This window comes from Colias philodice, chromosome 13 (assembly GCF_061535455.1).
Source record: "Colias philodice isolate Cphi_HAF_F1 chromosome 13, ilColPhil1 Martin Lab GWU primary, whole genome shotgun sequence".
NCBI lineage: Eukaryota > Metazoa > Arthropoda > Insecta > Lepidoptera > Pieridae > Colias > Colias philodice.
In genome coordinates, this window is record NC_143098.1 from 8,331,494 (window position 1) to 8,345,882 (window position 14,389).

The 14,389-nt window shown below is 36.1% G+C and overlaps 1 protein-coding gene across 6 annotated transcripts in view; it reads left to right on the plus strand.

The window, feature by feature from the left end:
- Hip1 (Huntingtin interacting protein 1) overlaps nucleotides 1-14,389 on the plus strand; it is a 40,179-nt gene that overhangs the window by 24,290 nt on the left and 1,500 nt on the right. For 2 of the 6 annotated variants that reach the window (XM_089702643.1, XM_089702642.1), the window contains 22 exons: nucleotides 330-418; nucleotides 2,239-2,349; nucleotides 3,248-3,400; nucleotides 4,408-4,565; nucleotides 4,696-4,757; nucleotides 5,022-5,199; nucleotides 6,123-6,243; nucleotides 6,636-6,743; nucleotides 7,042-7,163; nucleotides 7,834-7,930; nucleotides 8,015-8,078; nucleotides 8,186-8,295; nucleotides 8,513-8,613; nucleotides 8,837-9,245; nucleotides 9,455-10,063; nucleotides 10,146-10,508; nucleotides 10,829-10,979; nucleotides 11,187-11,341; nucleotides 11,426-11,546; nucleotides 11,833-12,059; nucleotides 12,400-12,641; nucleotides 12,933-13,165. In XM_089702643.1, coding sequence (XP_089558769.1) covers nucleotides 383-418; nucleotides 2,239-2,349; nucleotides 3,248-3,400; nucleotides 4,408-4,565; nucleotides 4,696-4,757; nucleotides 5,022-5,199; nucleotides 6,123-6,243; nucleotides 6,636-6,743; nucleotides 7,042-7,163; nucleotides 7,834-7,930; nucleotides 8,015-8,078; nucleotides 8,186-8,295; nucleotides 8,513-8,613; nucleotides 8,837-9,245; nucleotides 9,455-10,063; nucleotides 10,146-10,508; nucleotides 10,829-10,979; nucleotides 11,187-11,341; nucleotides 11,426-11,546; nucleotides 11,833-12,059; nucleotides 12,400-12,641; nucleotides 12,933-13,165 — 3,931 coding nt within the window. In that variant the 5' untranslated portion in view covers nucleotides 330-382. The remainder of the gene's footprint in view (nucleotides 1-329; nucleotides 419-2,238; nucleotides 2,350-3,247; nucleotides 3,401-4,407; nucleotides 4,566-4,695; nucleotides 4,758-5,021; nucleotides 5,200-6,122; nucleotides 6,244-6,635; nucleotides 6,744-7,041; nucleotides 7,164-7,833; nucleotides 7,931-8,014; nucleotides 8,079-8,185; nucleotides 8,296-8,512; nucleotides 8,614-8,836; nucleotides 9,246-9,454; nucleotides 10,064-10,145; nucleotides 10,509-10,828; nucleotides 10,980-11,186; nucleotides 11,342-11,425; nucleotides 11,547-11,832; nucleotides 12,060-12,399; nucleotides 12,642-12,932; nucleotides 13,166-14,389) is intronic. The other 4 variants (XM_089702644.1, XM_089702641.1, XM_089702645.1 and 1 more) reach the window with 3 other exon arrangements.

Here is a 14,389-nt window from a genome sequence, read left to right on the forward strand (position 1 = left end):
ATTCATTACAATCAAACAAACAAACAAACAAAGTTTTCCTCTTTATAATATTAGTGTAGACTACCCAGTACCCACATCCTTGTAAATAAATATTCATTCTATATTCGTTAAATAATTTAATGCTATTGTCATGTTAAACTTTTGTTGGATCATGATTGTTTTATGTTTATATAATCGATTAAGTAGAATCTTATACCTTATATTTTGTATATTCCTTCTTTATTGTAATTAAGAGATTTAATCATTTAACCATCACGTAGTCATACTGGTACCGCTCATTGACCAGATCCGCTAACAGCACTAACATTGTGCCGCGTGTTTGCTTCCAGCGTGGCACGTCACTAAACTAATGCATGCAGCTGACTCTCCACACTAACACGCTATGGCGACACCTGCCGATAAACGCTTCCATCAGCTGGTAAGTTACATTTACTCGCCTCTATTTTGCACGTGGACCTTCATTTGGCCCTGTTTTTTCATTCTTATTTTTACCTGAAGACATTCATAATTTGGTGTGAACTTTGTTATAGTTTACGTGCTTTTTGAAATTATCTTCAAGTAGTCTATATTTTGGAACACATTTAAATGAGTCACGAAGTTAAAATAAACAGACTTCTACAAACATGCTATGTGTGTTTTGTATCCACGAAGTGTCCCCAGAGCAAGTAATCGCCATCAAAATAGTTCACTCGAGGGCACTCCGCGCATGTTTAAATTAACTTCACTATCGCTAACATATCAAATACATGGAGTGTATGGAAGTAAACTTAATTTCCTAGACGTAACGGTACGTAGTTTATGGTTTCGGTATGCTTTAAATGGATTTTTTTTTAAATATCGTCTATTATTGTTAGAAACAAGGATCTCTATGAGATTCGTTTATAATTAGCGACAAATATGTAGCAATTTTTAGAAATATACAGAAACACTGTAGATTTGAGGTCATTTTCAATCGGAGTCTTAAAATTACATGCCGTGTCGCGCATTTAGTTATTTTATCATACAAAAATAATATTTATTATTATCATAAAAATAGTCTTCTTGCCAAGAACTAGCAAGGTTTTTTTATAAAATTAATCATGCATGAAGTGTGTGCACTTCAATTATTTCCTTGTAAATGAAGGAATAAAAAACGCGGCATACTGCAGTTATTACGTGTATTCAATGTAATATGTAGGCCGCTGGTATTAAATAAAAAATAAAGCAAATTTTTTTTAATATTTTTTGTGAAAGATGGGAAATTTTTAATATGCCTATGCCCTATATAATTATTCTCAATTGGATGAGGTGATTATGGTAATTACACATTTTATCTACTTGACACGAAGAAAGTAAAGAGCCACTGCAGAATTCTTTGTGCTCGAGTTAAAGGAACATTAGCACAAAGATAGACTGCACTCGAGTGCACTTTTCAGAGCTCAATCGTCTGAGCCTCTAAAAAACTCCGTTGGCATGAATTATGCTGGATTTCAAAACTCTTAGCCTATTTCTCGAGTAGCGCAATTGTGACGATGCGTTAAAAATTGGACCATCAAATCTTTGCTATTTTTCCTAGTGTTGTATTGGATAACTATATCAAAGATGGACATAAGTAATTATTAAGAACGAAATTGAAATTTAAATTCAAAGTTTAGACTAATTATAAATTTCCACTAAACGTAAAACAGTTCCATATATTAATATGTATATTAACAACACCACCACGCATTCAGATAAACAAATCCACTCGAGTTCTTGGTAAACATAAACTTGAAACCGAAGGATATAAATAAAATCCAATTTTGAACATCTGTCTGCGTCGATGTCTTGGAAGTGTGGTATGTTATTGTCCAGTTTTATACGTTGAGTTCAGACGGGACTTTCCGAGGTCATGAATCACTTAACAGGTAATAATTAATAATGAATGCTAAGTTACTAATAAAGCTATTTTTCCACAAATGAATTGTTACGTACGATTGACCGTAAAGAAGGTACAATTTTGCGCAGTTATCTTTCTGTTTACCAAATTTTCTCGTCTTTTAAATTAATTTTTGACAATCTTCAAAGTTTCAAACCAACTGGTTTGCAGATTGCAACAGACTGCAATAAACTAAAATAACATTAAATGAAATACATATTGCCTAATGTTATCATATTGATTATTTTTAGTTATGTAAAGTCCGTTGCACTCATATATTCGTTGATGGAAAGCACTCCTTATACCTATAGAGACATATATACATACAAATTTTGTTACAGACATTAGCCATACAGAAGGCTATGAATGCGGTCGAAACACCGGTCAAAGAGAAACATGTACGCAGCGCTATCATCGGTACCTTCCAGGAACAGAGTGCCATCACGTATTGGGTAAATATTATGTACTAGTGGTCCGCCCCGGCTTCGCCCGTGGTACATATTTCGCAATAAAAGGTAGCCTATGTCCTTTCTCGGGTATCAAAATATCTTCATACCAAATTTCATGCAAATTGGTACAGTAGTTTAGGCGTGATTGAGTAACAGACAGACAGACAGAGTTACTTTCGCATTTATAATATTAGTATGGATTTAGTACTTGTACATGTGTCTGAAGATGAACATTTGGTAAGAATCAGACCTACGGTTATCAAAGCATATGGGAATGTTTTGATTAATGCCATATAAAGTTGTATAATACTACAATCTGGATATTAACGTTGAATAACTAAATGTAAGTGGATTCTGCATCTAATGCCTTTGCGATTAAAATAGAGATGCGTCATGTTGTATAAATATACCAGAGATACCACGCGATGTCCTGTTCTATATAAACATTCAACGAACTCACTCATGATGTTTGTAAATATAAACTTGAACCTACGGATATAAATCAAATCTAATTTTACACAGCTGTTTGCAGTTAACAGTAAATCATTCTTAATGTAAATAAATGATTTCTATTTATTGGATATTCCTGTGCTAGCTCTTTACATTTTGATTCATCATATTATAAATGGAATTTCTGTACTTTTTTTTCAAAGTAGTAAGGCAGATTGAAATATTTAAAGATAAAAGCTAAGTAACTTTTAGATTTTCTGGATCCATATGAATAAAAGTTTTTATTTATTTATAATCACACAAGAAGATTAAGATAAGATCTATTCTATTATTTAAAGTTTTCATTGATACTTTCTAAGTTTCAAGACAGTGGGAATATCATTGATTCCCTTCCCGAAAAAATCCTACGAGTGTAGCTATTCTATCTATTAATCTTTTTAATGTATTCTAGATGGTGGCCATACGACAGCCCCTACAAGACAACCGCATTGTTGCATGGAAGTTCTGTCACGTGACCCACAAGCTGCTCCGCGAGGGGCACCCCGCGTGTCTCGATGACTCGCAGCGGCACATTGGAATGATCGAGAATTTGGGGAAATTATGGGTAAGTACTATCGAGAATGGTCATTTATGGTATTCTAATACTATCGCATTGTCGCGTGGAAGTTATTGGTAAGTAACTAAGTAGTAAGTTTTCTGGAAGCGTGCTTTTATCGAGTTGAAAGAAAACCTCTATCATATAGTTATGATTGTATTAGGCTGCGGTATGCGTGTACTATTTGACTTTTGATGTATTTTAAGTGGTCTGTGTCCTCCCCTATCAAGGGTACCTATAGGAAATTAAATCAAATCCAATTTCGTCCAATATTATCATTTTACACTCAATAATTGATGCGTTTACAAAAATATGAAATAAAGAATAAAAAGCATTATCTATGTGACAAAGTTTAACAGGCACAGTGATTGTGTAAAAGATTAGAATTGCGAGTAACAATAGGTGAGCCTGTGCCGCTAAAACTGTGTCAGACTATTGCGAAATGCATTTTAAGCATTTATTTATTTATACTCTTTATTGTGCTGCCAAAATACATAGAATACAAACAAAACTTATTCTAAGAGAAAAACAGCACAGAAGGCGGCCTTATCACTTAAGAGTGATCTCATTTGTTTGTGTTTATTTGATAATATTTGCTGCTTAGCGGAATACTTTTGGATACATTGAACCATGCCTTATTAATTAATTTATTAGAGAACTATTATGTAAATAACAAATATCGTAAGTAATTAATTTATCAAATTGAGCTCATTACCGTATACGATTATTTAGATTTGTGGTTTGCAATTTCCAGTTGTCCAAATTATTTTTATCTTTAAACAAAATGAAGATTGTCATGAAATAAAAAAGAGATTGTTCTTAGCCGCTTCATACTTTTAAGATTGTTTGACGCGTAGGTTCTGCTCTTATTATATTCTTGACAGCCGGCTACAACCGGTGCTGGTACTAGTTTTAGAGCCTCCTACTGGTGAAACAATTCAAATACAGAAAAACTTAGACCCTACTCCTTTCCAAATTAAAAAAAGGCAAACATAATAATCATTGTATGTACACAGATGCATCTCCGTGAAGGCTACGGCAGACTGATCCATCTCTATTGCACGCTTCTGCTAAGCAAGCTCAAGTTTCACGCGCGAAACCCGCGCTTTCCCGGTAATATGCAGCTCACGGTTGAGGAGTTAGACGCCATTGCTGAAAACGATGTTAATAACTAGTGAGTTTTGCATCTGTTATATCTTTTAAAGTATATATCGAAGCAATTTCAAACGATCTTAGTTAATTGTGTGTTATTCGAGTTTTCCAGGAAAAAAGATCGTTATATTTATGTAGGCTGTTTGTTTCAGTTTCCAGTTGTGTGTTGAATTGTTCGACTACATGGATGATATCCTGAATTTACAATCAGCAGGTTCGTAATGTTCTTAATTTCTCCACTACCGCTGATTCAATTTAATCGTTATTTAGATCTCTAATGATTAGTCTATATAATTTATTTTATTCAGACATTACAATTTTATCCTTATTCCTTCATTTCCATTGTAAAATTTCTTCAATCATGCCGAAACTTTTCCTGTAAATTCTAGTTTAAAATCAAGTATTAAACTATAATTGTCTCATGGTAGTACCGGCTCGCCCTTTAACAAATTGACCTACAATTTAATTTTGTCTCCAGTATTCGACAGTCTCGGCAACGCAAGAGCCAACTCAATGACAGCGAGTGGGCAGTGCCGATTAGCTGCTCTTATACCTTGCGCTCAAGACTCGTCTCACATCTACGATTGTAACGTGCGGCTTCTGTTCCGGCTACACGCCTCTTTACCCGCCGATACATTAAGTGGACATAGAGAGAGGTATGTGTTGTTTGGACTTATATTTACAGACTAAATATAAAAAGTGAAATATGGTTCAGTGCTGGGTTGCCGCTCTAATCCCTTGTGCTCAAAACTCGTCACATATCTATTATCTATGACTGCAACGTGCGGCTTCTGTTCCGGCTACACGCCTCTTTACCCGCCGTTACATTAAGTGGACATAGAGAGAGGTGGGTGCTGTGTTGACGTACCTTTACATACTAAACTGAAACATGGTTAAGTGTCGGCTATTTGCCCTAATCCCTTGCGCCCAGGATTCGTCGCATAACTACGATTGTAACGTGCCCCTTCTATTTCGTCTACACGCCTCTTAAACGGCCGATACATTAAGTGGACATAGAGAGAGGTGTGTGTTGTGTGGACTTATCTTTACAGACTAAATTAAAAAAGTGAAATACGGTGAATACTTTGCCTGAAGGTTGCCTGGCAGAGATGGCTTTGAGCCATAAGGCCGCCACTTGTACATTTTGAATGGTTTTGTTTTACTTTACCGTATTTATTTACTCTTTATTGTACATAAAGAGTAAATAAATAAATACGGTTCAGTGCCCGGATTGCTGCGCTCAGCCCTTGCGCTCAGGACTCACATCCATGATTGCAACGTGTACTTATTAAATTTACTTTTCGATTTTCTTGTATGAAACTACTTGTAGATTGAAAACGGTTTTATTGTCCCCTTTAAAATAAAGAGAATAGTAAAAACATTTTTTTTTTACTTGACCTGAATATATTTCGCTATAAAAATGCCTACTTACTGATTGAAATTTTAATATCTTTCATACGCTTCACGATTCACCCAGCCAGCTGTTTACAGTTTATATTTTATTCAGAACAGACATTTTCCAGCGACCTTTTGTTTCTCCACTATCATTTCCGACTTATTTATATTTATTATTGTTCAGGTTCCGTCAACAGTTCAAAAAGCTAAGTTCGTTCTACAAACACGCAAGCAGTCTACAATACTATAGGAATTTACTCACACTGCCAGTTCTACCGTCGAATCCGCCTAATTTCTTATTACAGGTAAATCTTAATTATAGTTACAATTATTAATATATCCATTTTTATACTGAATCCATAACCATGGTATTTTCATTTGCAATGTTGATGTACTTATTGATAATAGACGGCTTGTATTGAGAATATTTGAGTCATACAATTCACAACTTTTTAATTTTTGATTGACATTAATTATTTTTAAATTTATAATAAGAATAAATAACGCTAATAATTTCAGTGTACTCAATTTCTTACCATGGTATTTTTTTGCAATGTTATGTTCTAAGTGGTAATGGACAACATGTATTTGCATATATTTCACTCATACCATTCGCGACTTCTAAATATTTTAGTGTCATTTATGAATTTTAAATTTATAATACGAAGAAATAAATAAATAAGCTTATCATTTGCAGAGTGACTTCGGCACATACGTTGCACCTGTAGTTTCAATACCGGAGCCGCCGCCTGATGAAGTAGACGCTATTGGATCTCTAATTGATACTTCCGAAACAATTAGCCAGGTAATTAATCATTATTTTAGATATGACAAATCGAACATTCCCTTAAAGTTTCAACATATTAAGGAGAATGCGTTTTTTAATACCAGAATAATATACAGATTTATTTTTTCCGTAATTTCATAGTTTGCTTTGAAAAAGATTAATTAAATTGTTATTATTAAATCATAATCAAACACCTACATTAAAAAAACACAAACGTTAAACAACCAACAGCAGCCAAGTACGCAAAATAGATCACACAGTTTCACGCTAAAATATCCCTTATTCTCATAACCATAATGTCTATTTTTACCTACAGGTATCAACACCACCGCGTCACGATTCGCTAGAAACGCGCGCCACGCCTTCACCCGCTCCAGACCCGTTGTTAGAGAGAGACCGGCTTATTGACCATCTGCAGACTGAACTTAAGAGAATGCGGTGAGTTTTATGAAAAAACTAGCTTACCGCCCGCTGCTTCGCCCGCTTTGTCTATAACCTAATGAATTATATACTAAAACTTTCCTCTTGAATCACTCTATTTAAAAAAACCGCACCAAAATCCGTTGCGTAGTTTTAAAGATTTAAGCATACAAAGTGACATAGGGACAGAGAAAGCGACTTTGTTTTATACTTTATGTAGTGATGTAGTGATGAAGCAGCCCTTAGGGCTTAGGGTGTTCTATGCAGCTACGCAGCGTAAATGTAATACTGTGCTGTGAAATTGTGTGAACGGTTTACTGATACCAAACTATATGTGCGAGTGAAATGTGCTATGAAGATGCGACTCCACAAAGTAGCTACGCGAGGAAGATGTGAAGCTCAAGATATGCGATATGTCGCGCTATGCGTATGCTATATACCACGCAACCTGCCATATAAAAACGTATTTTAGTTGAATACATTTCCACAAGTGTTATGTGCATCAGTGAATATGATTGGTGGATATTAAACGCATCCACAGCAATATAACATAGCACATCTCTGGAGGAAAATCACCCTTAGTAGTACTAAGGGTGATTTTCCTCCAGAGAGAGATGTATATAATTGACCAATTTTTTGTAACAGTATATTACTTAACAATTAAATCATGCTATTTTCTATGGAACAGGACAGAAGTCTCGCAAATAGTACAAGAACGCAACACAATGCTAAGCTCGATGCGGGAACACTGCGCAAGAGTTGAAACACAACTTCATGCAGCTAGGGTATGAATAAGTTTTAAAATTAATTAATAATTTTTTATTACAATATATTTGATAGAAGTTTTAATATCTAATAAACTATTTCAGAACGAACTGGAGGAAGAAAAGCAAAAGGCTGATATTTTGGCTGTTGAAGCGCCAGAAATTAAAAGTAAGTTAATTTATTTTCTAGTAACATTATATTTTACGTTCATTTAATTTTTAATATTTTCATTATAATTTGTCACTTTTACTAACTAATTAATTAATGTGTTCTAGAAAAGCTCAGTGAAACGGAAGAAAAAGCAAAAGTGACTGATGAGAAGTTCCAAAAATTAAAAGGTGCTTACACGCAGCTACGTGAAGAACACATCGCACTTATTAGACAGGTACATTTAGTTTCAACTGTTTGCTGTGTTTTAATATTTCATAAAAATACTTCAAATTCTTTTATGTTAAGCTTAACACTTTTCAAATTACTTAAAACCCAATTTATTAATTCTTAATACAGGCAATAGCAGCCTAAAATAATAAAGTTACTAACAAACATAATTTAATTTTAAATTTAAAAAAAATGTTTAAATAAATATTATTATTTTTGTCTAGAAAGCCGAAGTAGACAAGTTAACGTCCAGTTTACGTGCCGCCGCGGCACAACACGAGAGTGCCAAGATGATGCTACAACAGCAGTTAAATGATCGAGTGAAGTAAGTATAATTTTAAAGGCATTTTTGAAGTGAAACTTCTTTAGGCGCGCTGAGAGTAAAAATTCAAGGTCGAATCATGACGATACCGTCACGTCATGGAGTAAAGCGACGATTTTGGTATCTTTGAATCATGCCAAAGAAGTTACACTTCTGACACGTATGCTCGGTACACACGCTCTTTTTTACATTGTATAACTATATTAAACCTGATGTTATCTCCTAGGGATGTGGAACTCCTTCAACAAAGCGCATCGTCCAGTGAAGAAATCGAAGCATACAAAATAGAAATATCGAATCTCCGAACAGATTTAGAACAATCTAGACAAAAAGAAGTTGAATTAGAAGCATTGCGAGCGTCCATCGAATCGTTACAAATAGATCATAAAACTGCAACAACGGAACAAGAAGAGAAGATATCAATAATGGCGAGTGAACTTAAAGAAGCTTCGGAAAGTCTTGACAGGTTAAAGAAAGAGAAAATAGAAAGCGAAGCAGAATTAGCCAAAGTGAAGGAAGAATTACAAAGTATCAAACAAAAGAGCGGAGAAGATTACAAAAAGGTTGTACAAGAAAAAGAAGAGGCCCAGAAACAAATAACAGAGCTCACAATAAAATATCAGCAGGAAAAAGAGGTCAGTAATAAATTATTATTTCGTAGTCGTCTAAATAACATCATAATCTTTATTGTATTATAACTTAGATGAATTAGACTAAATTGCATGTAGCTCTAAGTATTCATTTATTGCATGTAGATTGTAGATGTAATATTTTGGCTTATACAGTATTAGTTAGAATGTAATATAATTGCATGCACGCTCTGTAAATAATAACTTTCCATCAGGCTGAAACTCATCGCACTAATGCATTGCAAACTGAATTAGACAATCTAAAAACGAAGCTCTCTGACTCAGAATCGTCTTTACAAAAAGAATGTTTCGATCTTAATGAATTAATAAAAACAAAAAATTCTGAATTCGAAGAGTGCCTTAAAGAAAAAGACAGAGAAATTCAAGAGGCATTAGAAAAACTTACATCAATAAATATCGAGCTTGAGAATTGTAAATTACAATATGAAACGACATTGCAAAACAAAAATTCTGAGACACAAGCTCTAGCAAACGAATTGGATGAAGTTAAAAAAACGAATACGGAATCGTTAAGGAATTTAGAATTACAGTTGGGATCTTTAAAAGCTCAACTCGAAGAAGAAACTTCGAATAAAGTCATGCTTCAAAATACTCTATCAGATGAACAGTCAGAAATATTTAATTTGAAAAATAAAATTGAACATTTAGAACAATCAAAAACTGAAGAAATAATTCGTTTAAAAGAAGAACTTAATGAAGTGGTCATGGCGAAGGCACAAGAATATAGTTTATTAGCTGAAGAAAAATCTAAACTTGTAGAAGAAAATGAAAAACTTCTCAATGAATTATCTTCTGAAAAGCAGGTTCGTTTGGGATATGGTACTGTGTTGTGTCGTCAAATCGTGTATGTTTTATTTACATTACATAATATTTACATTTTATTAGGTTCTCCAACAAACAGTTGATCAACTGCAGGAGGAAAGGGATCAACTTAATAAAAAATTAGAAATAACTCAAAATGAGAAGGTTGAAATCGAACAGAGCCTTAAACATGAAATTGATAACCTTCGAATAGAAACCAATCAAATCAAACTCGAAAGTGACAAAGACCTGGGTATTTTAAACGACAAATATCAAATGTCGCAACAGGATTTCAATAATCAATTAGCAGTCAAAGATAGCAACATTGAACATTTAAACACAGAAGTAGAAATTCTTAAATCAAATTTATTCGAGCTTGAAAAAATTAAAAATGACGAAAAGATGTCTTTTGAAAGAATCGTCGATGATAAAAATAATGATATACAGGTTAGGTTACGGTGTGGGCATTTTCGTTGATCGTATCGAGTCATTTTCAATTTCCATTCTTTAGTTGTTGTTCTGTGTTTGTTCATTACTCTTTTGTGTCAATCCGATGTGAAACTATAAGTGTTATTATGTATGATAATTTTTGATCTAAATGAAATATTGTCTGATTAATTTCTTTAGTTGCATGAAACGGTTATCTAATGGCATGTTTTTTTTATTTCTCTCCTACCTACGCCTTCGCTGTTCTACAATTTCTGCATGGATACCTTCTGGCTTTGGACTTGTCGGCGGCCTGTCGTTAAGTATATTTAAATGTATAGCTTATGGAAGCTAGGTTGATGCATACAGAGCAGGGGAGACTGAACGCAGAGTGTGAATTACAGGATCTATTGCAACAAAACACTGTGCTAGAAGCGGATATGGCGTCTTTAAAAATACAATTGGAAGAGGCCCATAGGGAAATAAAGAAACGTAAGTTGGCCCTTGTTTTGATTATTGTATATATCATAGTGTGATTTTGTGTTATTTATGTACATTTTGTTGTAGTAATTTTGCTGTGTAGGATATTATGTTATTTCTATCATGTCTTATCTATTTTTCTGTTAATGATATTTTTTTCATTGTAAAAATAATTCTTTGAGTGTGTAAATACTAAATAATTAATTATTGGTCTCGCAGAAAACTCTAAAATAGTAAGTTGTGCCGGAGAAGCGGCATTAGAAGTAACGAATACTGCCATTTCGACGTTAGAACATTCCTCCGCACAAGATGCGAATAAATTAGCTGCCGAACTCGCTTCTAAGGCTTTCGAAGAACTTGCTAGAAAGTCACAGGTAACATAATAATTATTTATTCTAAAAATATATTTATATCTTGGTTGTAGTAGAATAAAATGATTTTACGTATTCTCTTTATAGTTGGAAGGAAATGAAGAAGCGGTTGCTAAATCGGCCATCTTTGCTGCTCATAATGCCGCTCAGCTGTCTTCATATGCGTCAGAAGTGTCTAACTTGTCCACCGATTTGGAATTAATAGAAAGTGAGTTACTTAAATCGCAATGTACAATATTTTATTAGCTATTTATTTCAATTTTCTCATCGCAACTCATGAGAGTTGTGTTTATTGGTGAAGGAGTATGATATCCGATGTTACATTATTTGTATTGTGCTATTATTTGTACATATTGTGTCTCCAGACTAATATACATATTATATAACTTATAGCTCGTGAATGTGGATTACAACATAATCCTACTTAACATTAATTAGTTGTACCTATTAAAATTTACATGAAAGTCGTCTAAAATAAAATTTATTCCACCCAGAATTAAACAACGACTGTCGAAGTATGCTGACAGCGACGAAGCAGTGCCTAGAATCCCTTAAGAGCGGTGCAATAGACCGCAGCGTGTGTCTAGAAGCGCGGACAAGTGTACAGACTGTGTCTCGTAATGCGACTGCAGCGGACCGACTTGTTACTGGAACTAGGAGTGTGGACGATGAACTAGCGGAAATGGACTTGGCGATTGAACAGGCGGCTTCTCAGATTGAGGTGAGAATTGATGTTAATTGTTACTTACCGCATCCATCCTATACCAGCCACTCTTCTTCATGTATTACACAAAATATGATTACAAAAATGTCTTTTGTTTCCCCGTCCAAGGTTGGTCTGAACGTGGTATTCATTCTTCTCAATTCATTCTTCTGTTTACATTGGAAGATATTTTCTCATCAATTGCTTCCGAAGTTTTAACTCTCAGTACTTTTTAAGAATACTAGCGACCCGCCCCGGCTTCGCACGGGTGCAATGCTGATACTAAATTATATCCACTTTATTAAAGAACTTTCACAGTAAAAATTTGAACTCAAATTTCATATATTTTTTTTACCAGAATCTGCTAGCAGCCAGCAAAGCAGGTGACTCCGGGGTACAACTAGAAGTGAACAGCAAGATCCTGGACGCTTGCACCACACTCATGGGCGCCGTGAAGGTGCTGGTCCAGGATGCGAGGAAGCTGCAGAATGAATTAGGAGATCCTAAGACAAGGCAGAAGATGTACCGCCGCAACCCGCAGTGGTCCGAGGGGCTTATATCCGCGGCGAAGTCGGTCGTCTTCGCGGCTAAGTTATTAGTGTGAGTTAACATTAATTTTACATAATATGTAAAATTATGGGGCGTTTTGGCTACTTCTGTCCTGTTCATGGAATTTTGATTACGCTCTTACTGATACAAAGTTTTATATTTAAGTGACTTTACATAAAAATTTCTAAATAATTGATTAGTTTAGGATATTGTTTTTAGCTTATCTGTAAGAATCTAAAATAGTAACAAAACCAATTTTTTGTAGTTTAGCGTACTGTATAACGCATTCAACCCTTCTGAATTTATTAATAATTATTGTTTTATTAATTTGTTATCTTGCAGTACAAGCGCAGATGAAGCAGTATCGTCCGCGGGTGGCAAAGTAGAAGGCGTGAGTGCAGCAGCACATGAAGTGGCCGGCAGTACAGCGCAGTTAGTTGCAGCATCACGTGCAAGAGCACCTCCCAGTGCCCCCGCTTTAACGCGACTGACGGCTGCTTCGAGACATGTGGCGGCCGCTACTGGGGCGTTAGTAGCAGCTGTACGGTCGGCCTCCGCGCTCGTGAGGGATAAGGGTGAGTACACATTCTATACAAATACTTTACTGGTGTACTTGTAGCTGCGGTATGGTCCGCCCCCGCGCTCGTGAGGGATAAGGGTGAGTACACATTCTATACAAATACTTTACTGGTGCACTTGTAGCTGTGGTATGGTCCGCCCCCGCGCTCGTGAGGGATAAGGGTGAGTACACATTCTATACAAATACTTTACTGGTGCACTTGTAGCTGTGGTATGGTCCGCCCCCGCGCTCGTGAGGGATAAGGGTGAGTACACATTCTATACAAATACTTTACTGGTGCACTTGTAGCTGTGGTATGGTCCGCCCCCGCGCTCGTGAGGGATAAGGGTGAGTACACATTCTATACAAATACTTTACTGGTGTACTTGTAGCTGCGGTATGGTCCGCCCCCGCGCTCGTGAGGGATAAGGGTGAGTACACATTCTATACAAATACTTTACTGGTGCACTTGTAGCTGTGGTATGGTCCGCCCCCGCGCTCGTGAGGGATAAGGGTGAGTACACATTCTATACAAATACTTTACTGGTGCACTTGTAGCTGTGGTATGGTCCGCCCCCGCGCTCGTGAGGGATAAGGGTGAGTACACATTCTATACAAATACTTTACTGGTGCACTTGTAGCTGTGGTATGGTCCGCCCCCGCGCTCGTGAGGGATAAGGGTGAGTACACATTCTATACAAATACTTTACTGGTGCACTTGTAGCTGCGGTATGGTCCGCCCCCGCGCTCGTGAGGGATAAGGGTGAGTACACATTCTATACAAATACTTTACTGGTGCACTTGTAGCTGTGGTATGGTCCGCCCCCGCGCTCGTGAGGGATAAGGGTGAGTACACATTCTATACAAATACTTTACTGGTGCACTTGTAGCTGTGGTATGGTCCGCCCCCGCGCTCGTGAGGGATAAGGGTGAGTACACATTCTATACAAATACTTTACTGGTGCACTTGTAGCTGTGGTATGGTCCGCCCCCGCGCTCGTGAGGGATAAGGGTAACTGTATACATACTTTACGTTTCCATGTAGAAGTATATTCGTACTCTACTGGCGTGCTCGTAGTGGTGATGTCGTTGGCGTCCGCGCTTGTGAGGGATAAGGGTGAGTACATAATGTATGATTTACAATTTTACACACACGATGTAGCCGGTAGTACAGCGCAGTTAGTCGCAGTATCACGTGCAAGAGCACCTCCTAGTGCGCCCGCATTAACGCGACTAACTG